At 41.3% G+C, this 13,735-nt stretch overlaps 5 protein-coding genes across 5 annotated transcripts; 2 read left to right on the forward strand and 3 right to left on the reverse strand.

Moving 5' to 3' along the window:
* Positions 1-331: 331 nt before the first annotated feature.
* On the reverse strand, positions 332-3,718 carry FA14DRAFT_126329 (alpha/beta-hydrolase; the record flags this gene model as incomplete). The annotated part of the gene is made up of 2 exons (XM_025496741.1): positions 332-1,002; positions 2,878-3,718. The coding sequence occupies 2 exons, from the start codon at positions 3,716-3,718 to the stop codon at positions 332-334; spliced, it is 1,512 nt and encodes a 503-aa protein (XP_025352951.1).
* A 637-nt stretch (positions 3,719-4,355) lies between these two features.
* On the reverse strand, positions 4,356-5,879 carry FA14DRAFT_181332 (alpha/beta-hydrolase; the record flags this gene model as incomplete). The annotated part of the gene is made up of 1 exon (XM_025501085.1): positions 4,356-5,879. The coding sequence occupies one exon, from the start codon at positions 5,877-5,879 to the stop codon at positions 4,356-4,358; it is 1,524 nt and encodes a 507-aa protein (XP_025352952.1).
* Positions 5,880-6,311: 432 nt separating this feature from the next.
* Positions 6,312-7,950, forward strand: FA14DRAFT_137665 (alpha/beta-hydrolase). The gene is made up of 3 exons (XM_025497040.1): positions 6,312-7,271; positions 7,337-7,772; positions 7,841-7,950. The coding sequence occupies exons 1-3, from the start codon at positions 6,317-6,319 to the stop codon at positions 7,917-7,919; spliced, it is 1,470 nt and encodes a 489-aa protein (XP_025352953.1). The 5' UTR covers positions 6,312-6,316; the 3' UTR covers positions 7,920-7,950.
* FA14DRAFT_174351 (uncharacterized protein) lies at positions 7,948-10,087 on the reverse strand. The gene has a single exon (XM_025500533.1). The coding sequence runs from the start codon at positions 9,744-9,746 to the stop codon at positions 8,094-8,096; it is 1,653 nt and encodes a 550-aa protein (XP_025352954.1). The 5' UTR covers positions 9,747-10,087; the 3' UTR covers positions 7,948-8,093.
* A 1,516-nt stretch (positions 10,088-11,603) lies between these two features.
* FA14DRAFT_116527 (alpha/beta-hydrolase) lies at positions 11,604-12,964 on the forward strand (the record flags this gene model as incomplete). The annotated part of the gene is made up of 2 exons (XM_025496179.1): positions 11,604-12,836; positions 12,908-12,964. Coding segments are annotated over 2 exons (1,290 nt in total), but the record flags the coding sequence as incomplete, so codon positions are not given.
* Positions 12,965-13,735: the final 771 nt, after the last annotated feature.

Here is a 13,735-nt window from a genome sequence, read left to right on the forward strand (position 1 = left end):
CTGCCGAAGTGCATGTTCCGGTGTTCTTGTGTCGGAAATTTTACTACGCAAACGAGTAACGACCCTTGCACCTTAGCTTTATGCCAAGACTAGAGGGCTGTAAGCCAATAGCGACACCTAATCGGGTCGTATCGCCTGCTGATTAAGCAAAGAAGCGGATTGTTACTGACTAATTACGACCTAACTTCTATCTGTACAGGCTTCCGATGGAGTAAAAGGTCACAGCTGCAATGAGAAAAATATATAATTAAAGAGATTGTTCATAAAAGACTTGAAAAATGGGTCGCCTGTCAAAGAGCGAATATGAATAACTGATAAGATATTGATAGCATCACTTGTGACAAGTCCCACTAGAATGACCGACCAAGGAAAAGATAGCATTCAACGAAAATGACGGCGAATCTCTCGGTACCATATGACCTGAATCCGATACTATGATCAAGCGTAAGCCTCTTTCTTCAATAGTTGCAATTGCTTTTTGTTGACCTTCGAGATCATACATTGGTATACTTGGTGGTGCTCTAAATCCTTGACCGCCATTCCAGGTAAGATTTTGCAATGCAAGTTGAACACCTTCTTTTATCACCAAGCCATCAAGAGCTCCTGCCATGATGACAAACTTTCCGCAAAATTCAATCATTTGAGCGAAAAGAGAATTCGAATAAGATGGTGTACTATCCCCTGCATCTGATAGATCAAGATTTCCTCCGGAGAAAACGTCTTTACACATTTTAAATTGTTGATTTGGAGCGTGAATATAATTTTGAACGTTGACATCATTCAAAAACTTTTCTGCTTCCGTTTGTTGACCATCAGCAACTTCTTTGTTTCTGTCGATGTTATAATAATCAAACATGGGATTAAGTTTCTTGGCAGTATCTTGATAAAGATCGAAAGGATCGCAATTTGGTGAGGCAACCGGTAATCTACCCTGTGCAGGATATTTGAGATATGTAGGAATAAAATTGGTCAGATTACACTTATCCGATTCTGCTTTGACGGCTGCTACGTCCGCATCGGAAAATTTGAGCTCCTTTTGATGATCTTTGACGAATTGATAGGTGGGTGCCTGAATTTGAGCAGCAAAATCGGAAAAAGCGGGTGCAATTAGCATACCCCCTCGAATGAAGAGCTTACTAGTAAGAGGATGACGTTTGATTGCCTGAACTTGGTACGGAAACATTTGACCCATATAACTTTCTCCCGTGATATAGATGTTGAACTGTAGAAGTTCTGGAAACACTTTAAAGAATTCTGCTAGCCATAAAGCTAATTGTTCACTGACTTGTTCTTCGTTTGAGTTAGTTGTTGAACCTGTCGTAAAGGAGACACCAACGGGCTGAGAAATGTAAAGAATATTTGCTGCATTTGTCCAAGAGTATGGATTTGGTGTTGGTTGACCTCCATTCATTAGAAAAGGGCCATTTTCAGTTAATGCACCAAGAAGTGAAGAGCATCCTGGTCCACCATTCATCCAAATGATTAATTCTCTTCCGGCATCGATCGAATCTTTTCCCCACATCCAAAAAAATAAAGAAGCGTCTTTTGTGGTTGCAGTATCGGGAAAGGCAATACTACCTGCCCAAGAAGGTTTCGTTTTGAATGGAAGGGTTGGAATATTTGTTCCTACTTCGTATTTTGCAGCTTCTTTTCCAGCAAATTTTAAGCTTGATTTGCATTGATTGCATCCCGCAGAAGGCTCAACAGGAAGAAAGCATTTTGATGGATGCGGTGCAGGTACGCCAAAAGTGATAGAAACAAAGACTATCAGAAGAAGGAATGACGTCATAAACATCTTGAGAGATTGCATAAGAAGTTTAAGGAGTGACTGCTAATGAATGGTTCTTTTGAAGATAAATTCTGTGTGGGGTAATGATGAAGGTGTCAGCGTTATTTTTATCATAAGAGAGAAAAATTCAGGATTGTACGACGTTCTATATATAGACGGCTAAAGCTGCTTGCCCGCTTCAACTTATCCCACAATTCCAAGGAACAACAACATTAAGTCATACTCGGCACACCTTTTTCATAATAAACCGGGCGTTGTCTTAACTAAATTTGGACGCCGAATACTCCGCCCTCCCGTCATGTGAAGACGTCATGTGAAATTAATTATTTCGGTATGCCATCACCACCTGTAATGGAACCTTACATTCTTTCTTCTGGCGTATTTTTTCTTCGGTTCGATGGGACACTTTGACATAAATTAATACTTTTTGTGATTTGATTCGGAGACGCAAGATAATCTAGAGTGTACATAACAATGTGCGTAATTTCTCAGACTGCCAAGAAATTGATAAAATTAAGTCTTTTTGGTAAACCATTGTCCACGACCTAGCAAAGCGTTCAAAGCAGAAAGACTGAGTGACGGCTGATCTCTGGGCAGCATGTGACCTCCTTCCGGAACCACTACCAAACGAACGTTACGTTCTTCATTCGTTCCTATTGCTCTTTTACGTCCTTCCATATCATATAATGCTTTTGTAGGTGCATTTTTGAATCCTTGAGCGCCATTCCAGGTTAAATTTTGTAACGCCAATTGAACGCCTTGCGAGAATAAGAGTCCGTCTAATTCACCAGTCATAACAATGAATCGTTCACTTTGCTCAAACATTTGGCCTAAAACAGATTTTGCAAATGAAGGATAACGATCTGCAGGTGGCGATTGATCTGCATTTCCATTGATGAAAACATCGGTGCAAACTTGAAACTTTTGTCGTGGAGCATGAATATAACTTTGGACGTTTGCTTGATTAAAAAATGTTTCCACTGCACTGGATTGATTTGCGGATCCGACAAGTGGATTCTTGATATTGTATATATTGAAATCTTCATCCCGAACGACAGTTTCTCGGACGTATTTTGCAAATGGATCACATTGAGTAGAAGGATCCGGTATTTTGCCTTTGGGTGGATATGCAAGATAGGTGTCAAGAAAGGTGGCAAATTTACACTTCTTTGACTCTGCCGCAATCTTTGCAAGACCTCTATCGTTGATATCCAAGATCTTTTGATTCTCTTTTGCAAAAGTAGACACTGGAACTTCTACCTGTGTAAAAATACTTGAAAACAAAGGCGAGACTAGCATACCTCCTTTCATTGCCAGATTCTTGCTTTGAGGGTTTTGTTTTATTGCGTTCCACTGATATGGAGCCATGTTCCCCATATAAGATTCTCCAGTTAGCCAAATATTAAATCTGGAAAGTTCGGGAAACACTTTGAAGAATTCGATGAGGAAAAGTGTAAATTGTTCGCTGATTTGTAATTCGTTCGAATTACTGGCTTTACCAGTAGTGAACGAAGCGCCTATAGGTTGAGCAATATAAAGCATATTTGCCGCAGTTGTCCAACTGTAAGGATTTGGTTGAGCTTTGTTGGTGTTAAATATGAATGGTCCATTTTCCGTGGTCATGCCAACAAGACTATTGCAGCCAGGTCCACCGTTCATCCAAATTACCAAATCATTACCCGATTGAACAGCATCTTTACCCCAAAGCCAAAAGAATAATGAAGCTCCTTTTGCGGTTGGAGTATCGGGAATAGCAATGCTACCCGCCCAAGACTGTTTTGTTTTGAATGAAAGGGTGGGAATACTTGTTCCAACTTGAAATTGTTTAGCTTGTTTTGATTTGAATGTGATACTGGAAGTGCATTTTGTACATCCTGCAGAAGGTTCAATGCCTTGTGGTAAAAGTGCTTTTGGATCTTTAGAGAACATGTTTGACTTTGATGGAGGCTGTGCACCTACCGCTCGTGATGATTCATCTCTCTTCTGCAAAGATGCATTGGCGAACAAGGTCAATACGGAGTATATCAGAAGGTGAAGAGTTGATCTTATAACGATCCACATTGTGATTGTGAATGGTAGAAGAGACGGACAGGTTCATGCCTTACATGTGTCATGTATGCTACCCACTCTTGGCTAATCGTACAAAAGGTACAGTACGGGCATCCGCAAAAGTATAAGAAAGATAGACAGGGCCAAGTGAAAGATGTTGCGAGTGAGAATAGAAAGATAAATTATTCAGACTCCGAACGGAAAAGGCGTAATAAATATTCATCATCCCAAAATAGACTCGGTACCGTTTTATGATTCACTACACGGTTTCATAGAATGCGAAAAATCACCTACAAATCTCCGCAAAGCAGAGTGTACCAATGCCAGAGTGTTTCTCCAATTCTTAATACATTATAGCTCTGGCTGTAGGGCTTTTTCTATGCCAAGATTTACTCAACTTCATCAATCTTTTCATTCTCTAACGGACCGTCACTAAGCGCCCCTGAGTTAAATTTTCCTAAATGAGAGCATGAACTACATTACAAGGAGTTCCGGCTTATACCCCTATATTCAGCTATCAGATTGTTTTCCCATGATGAAGATCTTCTTGTGACCAGCACTTTTCTTTCTTCCAATATGGACGGCCAAGCAAGGCAAATAAAGCATTGAGAGCAAATGAAGGTTGATCGGCTGGAAGTATGTGCCCTGCATCGGGAACAAGTACGTAACGTAAATGCCTTTCTGATTTGGTAGCGATTGCTCTTTGCTTTCCTTCGAGATCATAAAGTGGAACGTGTAATGGAGCATTAAAACCTTGTTCGCCATTCCATGTCAAATTTTGCAAGACCAATTGTACTCCAGAAGCAAAGATTAAACCATCAAGCGCTCCGCTCATAACGATGAATCTTTTACTTCCTTCAACCATTTGTGCAAATAGAGAATGTTCAAATGACGGAGTTCGATCTGATGGACCTGATAAATCTCCCGAAATTGACAAATTATTTTGCTGAAAGACTGATCGACAAAGCTTGAAATCTTGATGAGGTGCGCGAATGTAGTCTTGTACATCTGTACGATTAAAAAATGCTTGTACAACACTGTTGTAACCAAGATCTTTGGGTTTGTTTACGTTGTAGATGTTATAGTTGGGATCATTATCCGTATATGTCTCAGTATACGTTTCGAAAACTTGACAGTTTGTTGATGGATTGGGTAAGCGACCTTTTGGTGGGAAAGACATATACTTGGAGATAAAATCTGTCAATTGACACGTATCGGATTGGTTCTTGAGTGATGCTAATTGTTTGTCCGAAAAGTTGAGTTGACGTTGATGTTCAACAGCAAACGGATAAGCAGCTGTAGCCAATTGAGCTGTCAAATCGGAAAAGAAAGGTGAGATTAACATACCACCTTTTAATGATGATGCTTTTCCAGTTGGAGGATTTCGTTTGATCGCATTGAAAGCGAAAGGCATCATTTGACCGTCGTATGATTCGCCTATTAACCAAATGTTCGTCGATCGAAGTTCTTCAAAGATGTTAAAGAATTGTTTTAAAAATAAGACGAGGTGTTGACTTACTTGGTCTTCATTAGTGATGTTAGAAGAAGAAAAGGTTGTAAATGTAGCTCCAACGGGTTGAGTGAGGTAAAACATATTTGCTGCCAATGTCCAAGAGTACTTATTAGTACTAAGGGTTCCATTCGCTGAATCAAACAGAAATGGACCATTTTCGATCGAACTCGCCAATAGCGATGAACAACCTGGTCCACCGCTCATCCAAATCACCAAATCTTTACCCGGTTCATGATCATCTTTTCCCCATAACCAAAATGATAAAGTTCCATTTTTGACAGAATCAGTATCGGGAATTGGTATGTTTCCCGACCATGAAGTTTTAGTCTTGAATGGAAGACCGGGTATTTCGTTCCCTACCAGAAAATCATTCGACTTTGGATTACTGAATGAAAGACTTGATTTGCAACTTTCACATCCTGCACTTGGTTCAACTCCAAAAGGTAAGAAAGAACCCGTGGCAAGGTCTGAAGTGAAAATGATGCCGAGTAGAAGTAAGAGTAGTGCGTATGCTTGCTCGAATAGCATCGTAAGATATAACAGCATGTGGACATCAAAGGATAGGAGGAAGAGCGTTTTGTGGGGGATTTTTTAATTTTCAGTAAAACTTATACGTATGAATATAGTTTTTCGATCACCATCGTTATAAAATTGTCACTCAAGAGCTCATCTCGGACCAGGAATGTTCTCATTTTCTAGCTCAGAATCGCCATGAAAAAGGTACAGCCAAAAATATTGCAGTCATGCGGAGCCGATATCGCTATTGTATTGGCAGTAAAAGTCTATCTTGTTCCTCACAGAGACCTCCTAGTCTTAAAGTGCGGCACGGAAGGGCGGTGACCGAAGTTAATTCTACGTGGACGCGGGTTGTTGACGGAATCCCCTGACAAGCTATTTACTCATTCTTGCATCAAGATAAAGATTGTGATGAGAACACATTCTTCTTTACACAACCGACATCAAAAATGATGATTACGAAATTGAAAGTCAGTCTTATCTACCTCTTTGCCCTTGCTCTTGCCATTGTTGCACATGCGCGTCTCGCTCAAGCAACTTCCAATGTTGCGGAACCATCAGCCGGCTGTGAACAATGCCATTCAAGTTTATCTTTCGAAGGAAAACAAGCTGAACAGTATAAAGTAGGAAACGATATACCAACTTTGCCATTCAGAACAAAGACTTCTTGGGCAGGTATGATGCCTTTAACCGGTCCAAAGATAACCAATGCTTCCGTATTCTTTTGGTTGTGGGGACAAGATGCAACAGTCTCAGGTGAGGATCTGGTCATTTGGCTTGCTGGTGGACCAGGTTGCAGTGCGGTGATGGGCGGAATGATGGAACAATCAGGTCCTTTTATCTATCGTAACATTCGTCATTACAACACTACCGTTAATCCCTACTCCTGGACAAAAGTTGCCAACGTTCTGTATGTCGAAAATCCCGTTGGAGTCAGTCTTTCGGTCGGAGACACTGATAATATCTCAAGTGAAGATGCTGCAATTGATTTCGTTTCATTTCTGGAAAACTTCTTTGCAACGTTTCCCGAATTGTGCGAAAAGAAGCTTTGGTTAGCGGGAGAAAGTTGGGCAGGCACAATGCTGCCATACGCTCAAGCAGCCATTTTGGATAAACAACCAAAGCATGTTCCAGAAGTGCAAGGAACACTCGTCATCTCTGGACTCGAGACAACACATAATGTATCGGAAGATTTAGTAGCGTATCAATATGCAAAGGTAAATCAAAAAATCATGAACTTAACCGATGGAGATTTAGCAGGCGTCAAGGATGAATCAGACCGATGCAATCTTACTTCTTATCTTGAACAAAATCTACATTATCCTCCGCGAGGACGCTTGCCGGGTTTCAGTTCGAATGATTGCGATCCTTGGGAAGCGGGACTGAATGGCAATTTTGATGCATGTGAGTTTGAATGGGATATAGAGAAATAACTTTGCTAACTCTTTAGCTGCCTCCAATATGATCAGACAACATTGCCGCCCCTGAAGCCAGCAATGAAGACAGCCAGGCATACGGTGCGATCCCGAACTTCTTCAGAAACGAGACTGTCCAAGCATACATCCATTCTCCGCCAAAAGACGATGCGAAGAGATGCGTTCGACATATGTTTTACCCAGACGGAGATCAGAGTTTGGCTCCTGATCGATCACCAGATTTCAACAGACCATTATTAGCAAGAATGATCGAACGAAGTAAAAAGTATATGCTACTTGCGTGCGAATATGATTACAAAATTATCACAAATGGTACCGCTTTGGCTTTGCAAAATCTAACTTGGAACGGTTCTCAAGGATTCTCCAAACCTCCGCTTACTCCTATCTTCGACGTGGACAAGATACAAAGAGGCCTGGCAACTACTGAGAGAAATTTGACATTCGCTACTATTAAAGGAAGTGGACACTTGTGAGTATTTATGCTGATTTCGCATTTGAAAGTGTAGCTGATCTAACTTTGACCTATCCCGTTTGCAGTATGGGTCATGACTTACCCGCTTTAAGTCTTGCTGCAATCACGGAATTGATTGGCAAAGGAGATTGGACGAAGAAGTAAGCACTATGACTCGACATGAACAATGATTGACATAATGAATTGCATAATCGTAAGCCGTTGCGTAAGACCGAGAAAGAGAGAGAGTTTGTGTGTGGTAGTGAAAGAGACAATTATACATGCAGTACAGAAAGACAAGGGGTATAGTGTACGAAACAAGGGCCGGTGGCATGGCTTTTAGATGGAGTCAAGATAAGCTTTCGCCTTCTTCTCTGCTTCTCCACCTGCTTTGACGATAGATCTTAGACGATCGTAAAGACCAAATTCACCCATTCCATGTTCGGTATAGTTTGCTTGACAAAGTGCACCTGCTTGAGGTGAGTAATACCATGATCCGTCCATTGACCAAATCGTATGATCTGGATCAAGCATTTTGTGAGATAATCCACCACCGTATTTATTGTTTCGCAAAGATCCATTGATCCATGCAGGCTTACTCAATGCTCTTTGATGTGCTGGTGGTTCGGGAGTTTCTTCCATTCCAGGCAGAACGGGAGATCCTTCAGGTGCTTCAAAGAAGTGAAGAGGATGTTCTCCACAAAATTCGTCGGGAGATTTGATGTGATGCTTCGAACCCAAATTACCAGCACCATGATTGTTCATATAGTAGGGCAAACGTGCAAGCTCAAACGCAAGCCAGAATGATTCCTTGTCACCATGGAAAAGCCAGTATGTCACTTGATCACGAATTACTTGCAAGTTCATCCAAGCGGTAAATAGAAGAGAGGCAAACACATGTGCTCTGCGTTTATCAACGACGACCACACCAGACTCTTGTCTGTAGTGGGTGACATGTCTCCAGAAATAGCTTTGCTCTAAGGATTTACTTGGACCGCGAGATTTTTCACCTAATTGATCCAAAATCCAATCATTGATGGTTTCACGATAATCGTCCACATTTCTATCACTGAAGAACAACGTCCCGGAATTCTTGTAATCTTTTTCTTCAAAGAATGCCTCCGGTGGTTCTAGCAGGATCGTATCGACATCTGCTAAGATCACTTGACTGAATTGCGATGCAACAACTGCAAATGCTTTTGTTGCCCATCCCTGTGCGCCCACTTCTTTGTTATCGAATACTGGCGTTCCCTTTAGCCCAAGCATGCGAACGTTTGTGAATGTGGAAGTGAGATAGTTGCGCATAAATAGAGGAAGATCTTCCTCATCTCTGTATACAATCTCAATTGGCATTTGACTCTTGTGAACATCTCTAATTGTGGCGATAAAATGATTGGCAAACAAGAACGTGTTTCTTCCAACGGAGATTGCGATACCTCGTCCGTTCTTGTTTCCATACAAGGACAAGTTTGATAGTCTGTTGTATGTATGGCGTTTGCGTAATTCACGTACACCTGGGATGAAGAACCATAAGCTGCTCTCGTATGCGTCCAAAACTTCTTCTTTGATTCGATGATCTTGCAGCATTCTTGCATACATGCGTGTAAACAATCCCATTTGTGCAAATGTGGTAGAATCGGCCAAGCTGTTTGGATGATCGTGCAAGAAAACTTCAACATCTCCGATATAGCTATCGATCAATTGAGCTGTATCATTTTGATCGGACGTAAGCTTGAGTAAACCTCTGCCTTCTTGATTCATGGTAAAAGCTGCGATCAAAAATGTTAACAATAAAAAGATAATGCTCAATAACATCGTTACCGAAAGCCTTTTGAGCGTTTGTGCTGCTCGCCTATATGCTGCACTACTGGCAGCTGCTTGTTGCATCTTTTCTTCAAATCGTTCATTTGTTGGACTTTTGGGTGATGATGACTGACTGAGAGCAGTGTAATGCAACTCTCCCGAATCTTCACCGCGAAGCCAGAAAGACATTTTCAGAGAAAGACTTGTGACCGCTATTAGTGAAGAGAAGCAAAGTCGATCAGAACAGGACGATGAATGTAGGTCGTGATGGAGGCAAAGAAGAGGATTGCTTAAAAGGAAAACTTCATCTCCAAGATGCTATTATGCTTCCATGGCAAGTTGAATCATGTGCCTAGATACGTATGTAGAATAGTCGTGAAAGTATGCGTCCGGCATTTGAGTTTGGTTGCACCTTCAGGCTTGGCATTAGCCCAATTTGCGGACAGCATATAGCACTCATTCCTCAATCACATTGTATAGATTTGATCAATGACTGGTTCACTATGTGTCAAATCCCCGTTTGTCTGAATGGCAATGGTGAGAAAAGGAAAGTTTTGCCAATAATGATAACGCTAAGAGATGTACACGCCTGTCTAAATGCGTGCCTAAAACGAAGCTAGTGAACAATTTAATCTGTCAAAGGTTGATTGATAGACTGCGATTGCGCCTTTTCTGCTCTTTGGCATGCAGCCACGAGCTAATTCCGGACATGCTGCACGCTTTAAACAAGGGGGGATGATATAAGCATACTGTCATCATCATGTCAACCAAGATGTCAACAAGATGTCACATACCTGATTGATTATTGCATCAAATTTCACAACACCTGACAGAAAGACATTTCTGCATGATGCACACTGTTCCTAGATACTGCACTGCTTGGGAAACAAACGTAAAAGGCAGCTCTTCAGATGGAGCTCAAGGCCAAGCCAGTATTAGGATAAAGTCTCTGTAGGACAACAATCTTGAATCTTCTCACAATCATCTGTCTTTTTGGGCGATGATGATTTTCGAGAGTTCCTCATAATACATTAAAATAAGCATTTGCAGTATGAGCAAAAGTTCTTACTTCTTACAACTTTACCAGCTCAAGAAATGAACGCATCTTTGAACAACGGTCCGGTCCTTGATTTATTGAACAACATCAGACTGTGTCCATGGAGTTGATTCAAATAATTATGAACTGATCTCGATACTTGACCAGGTCGTACCTGAAACTTTCAATCACAACATTGCTGACAACACAAATTGGCGTAAACTTGTAGCATCAGCATGCAATTATTACCTTTCTGTCACTACGTTCGGCGCCGAAACAAACACTTTCTGCCGACAGGAGGAATACTTCTGGTCTGAGTTCAAAATTGTGAAGAAGACATTCATAAAACGGCGCCGGTCAATAATGATATTTATGGTCTTTTGAACTTGCATTTATTCGCGGTGTACCGATATGGAAGACTTCTCTTGCAGTTTTACGCATCGATCGACTAACGTTTGCTCGGTTGTACCTGAGAAGTGAAGAATATTTTCGATACTTTTCACGTCCTCTCACTTCCTCCTTTATAAAGACAGCCAGCTCAAACAAGAGCAGCCATCATTTTCCCTTTCGACCATACACACTCTCAACTTTGACGAACAATGATCTTCCCCACATTCTTTACACAAGTATCATTACTCTCTTTGCTACTTTCTAATGCACTCTACGCAATAGCTCAAGGCCCTGGCCCTGCTCCTGCTCCTGGTCCGGCTCCCCCTCCTAACCCAGTGCCGGGTCCAAAGCCAGGGCGTGGCCATAAAACCGGTCATCCTCCTAAACCAGCTCGTATTCCCGCTACAGCAAGAACGACACCCGCTTCAACAGGATCGGTTGATAATGGCGATACTTGGCATACCAGACCGAATCCTATTCGACCACCAATACTACCAAATCTACCACCACATGCAAATCGTTCAGCAACTAATTTACGCAAATATCTTCCGCGTGGCGTTGAACCTTCTGCAGGTTGCGTAAAATGTCATTCAAGTTTAAGTTTCGAATTTGATTCTTTGGCAAAACAATTTGAAGTTGGATCAGATATTCCCGGCTTACCTTTTCGCACAAAGAAGTCATGGGCAGGCAATATTGAAATCCCCGATACCGCCACGGTAAAGAATGGATCGTTGAATTTTTGGCTTTGGGGTAAAGATGCTCATGAACCTGGTGATGATATCATTTTTTGGATGAATGGTGGTCCTGGCTGTAGCAGTCTCATTGGAATGGCCGGTGAAACAGGTCCTTTCATCTTTGGACCAGATGGACCAAAACCAAATCCTTATTCTTGGACTACCGCAGCAACAATGGTCTATGTTTCGCAGCCTGTCGGTGTTTCTTTTACAACCGGTATCAATAATAATACCAATGAAGCACAAATTAGCGAACAACTTGCGTTATGGTTATGGAAATTCTTTTATCATTTCGTTGAATTGTTTGATAAAAATGTTTATATTGTTGGGGAATCGTACATGGGAAGATATGCGGCTTGGCAATTTGACGCTTTTCACAAAAATCCGGCTGGCGATACACCCAGAATGCTAAAAGGTGGGATGCTCATCTCTCCTGCTTTTTCTGATTTCACTGTTCAATTGGATACAGCCACCTATGATTTCGCCAAGAAGAATCAAAAAGTGTTAAATTTCACCAATCAGGATCTTGCATCGGTGAAGAATGAATCGGATACTTGTAATTTGACCAACTTCATTCATGATCATCTCACTTATCCACCAATGGGACGCCTACCTACTCCGGACGATCAGTGTTACACATTTGATACTTACATGGAAACAGCACAAGAAAAGAATCCAAATTTCAATATGTACAATATCAAACAGCCAAAAACGGATTCCGATCCAAATACTCAACTGGTAAAGTTCTTCAATCGGACTGATGTTCAAGACTATATTCATGCACCACGTCAACACTTCGAACTTTGCAAGAAAGTCTTTAACGATGATAACCAAGATTCTTCTGAACCGCCAGATCGAACACCTTCCTTTGCACATTCAAATTTTGCCAGAATGATTGAAAGAAGTAGAAAATTTATCATCATGAATGGAATGCAAGATGGTTTGGTGTTAACTGCAGGAACTGAGTTGGCATTGCAAAATTTGACTTGGGGTGGAGCACAGGGATTCAATTTACCTCCCGTTTTTCCAATGTGCGATATGGAAGGTAATGTTCGAGCATACGCCACGGATAATGAGCGTGGATTACGATTCATGGTTGCTCCAAATGCCGGACATATGGTGAGTGTGAAGGCTTTGAAATGCGTACTTTTGCTTTATGACTAATCTTTCCGCTTTCCACCCTCAAATAGGTCCCAGCAGATGAGCCTTCTCTGGTTTTGAATGTTGTGTTAAGCATGCTTGGTCGCGGTACTTTATTCTGCTAGCTTGCTCTGATGTTACTCTTATACAACGATTTTTTTAATAATAAATACATCTTTCTCACAATGTGCTTGGCAGTGCGGGGCAGTGTCATCAGTCCGGCTCATGCGAAAGCCCGGTAATGTTGTCGGCGCTCCAATAAAAGTTTGTGAGACTAATGAGCTCGAGAATACTAAAGTCCGAATTAGCAAAGTACAACGGCTGTCCGGTCAGACTTTATTTGTTAATATGGCGAAAGATTGAATTACCGAAAATGAGTCTTGGAAACTGTTCATATCTTCTAAAAAGTATTTTGGCAGCGCGGGATTATGGTATTGGAGTATGCATGATGATAAAGTCAAACAAAAGCGTTTATCCGTGGACTCCGTGATGTTGTCGGACCTCATAAATCATCATGTGAACATCGGTACATCATTTCATGCGTTTGAAATAGGAAAAGTCCGAATAAGCCACATCCCAAAAAAAAGTTTATCCACTAGATACAAATTGAATGGTACCGAAAATGATTTCGACCAAGAGAACAATTCTTTCATTCTATAATCTTGATGGATGTTAATGAAAATATGCAGGGACAACGGCTCCGTTGTTTGCATGCGCGCCACCCGTTCCATATCCTTTAATCGACTTCGGCTTCATAAATATATCATTTTGGTCATATTACGTTACTCCGCTGACCAAAAAAGCGGTTCCCCATTTAGCAACAAATGATCAGAATCATTCCGTATTTGCCTTATTCATATCGTTAAAATCCAGAAGAT

Source organism: Meira miltonrushii (assembly GCF_003144205.1).
Source record: "Meira miltonrushii strain MCA 3882 unplaced genomic scaffold FA14scaffold_4, whole genome shotgun sequence".
Lineage (NCBI taxonomy): Eukaryota > Fungi > Basidiomycota > Exobasidiomycetes > Exobasidiales > Brachybasidiaceae > Meira > Meira miltonrushii.

Bases quoted from the DNA above. Each gene is read 5' to 3' on its own strand.
- FA14DRAFT_174351 (XM_025500533.1), bottom strand. From the start codon at position 9,746: ATGTCTTTCTGGCTTCGCGGTGAAGATTCGGGAGAGTTGCATTACACT.
- FA14DRAFT_137665 (XM_025497040.1), top strand. From the start codon at position 6,317: ATGATGATTACGAAATTGAAAGTCAGTCTTATCTACCTCTTTGCCCTT. The intron at 7,272-7,336 runs GTGAGTTTGAAT...CAATATGATCAG, and splicing joins GAATGGCAATTTTGATGCAT to ACAACATTGCCGCCCCTGAA. The intron at 7,773-7,840 runs GTGAGTATTTAT...TCCCGTTTGCAG, and splicing joins ATTAAAGGAAGTGGACACTT to TATGGGTCATGACTTACCCG.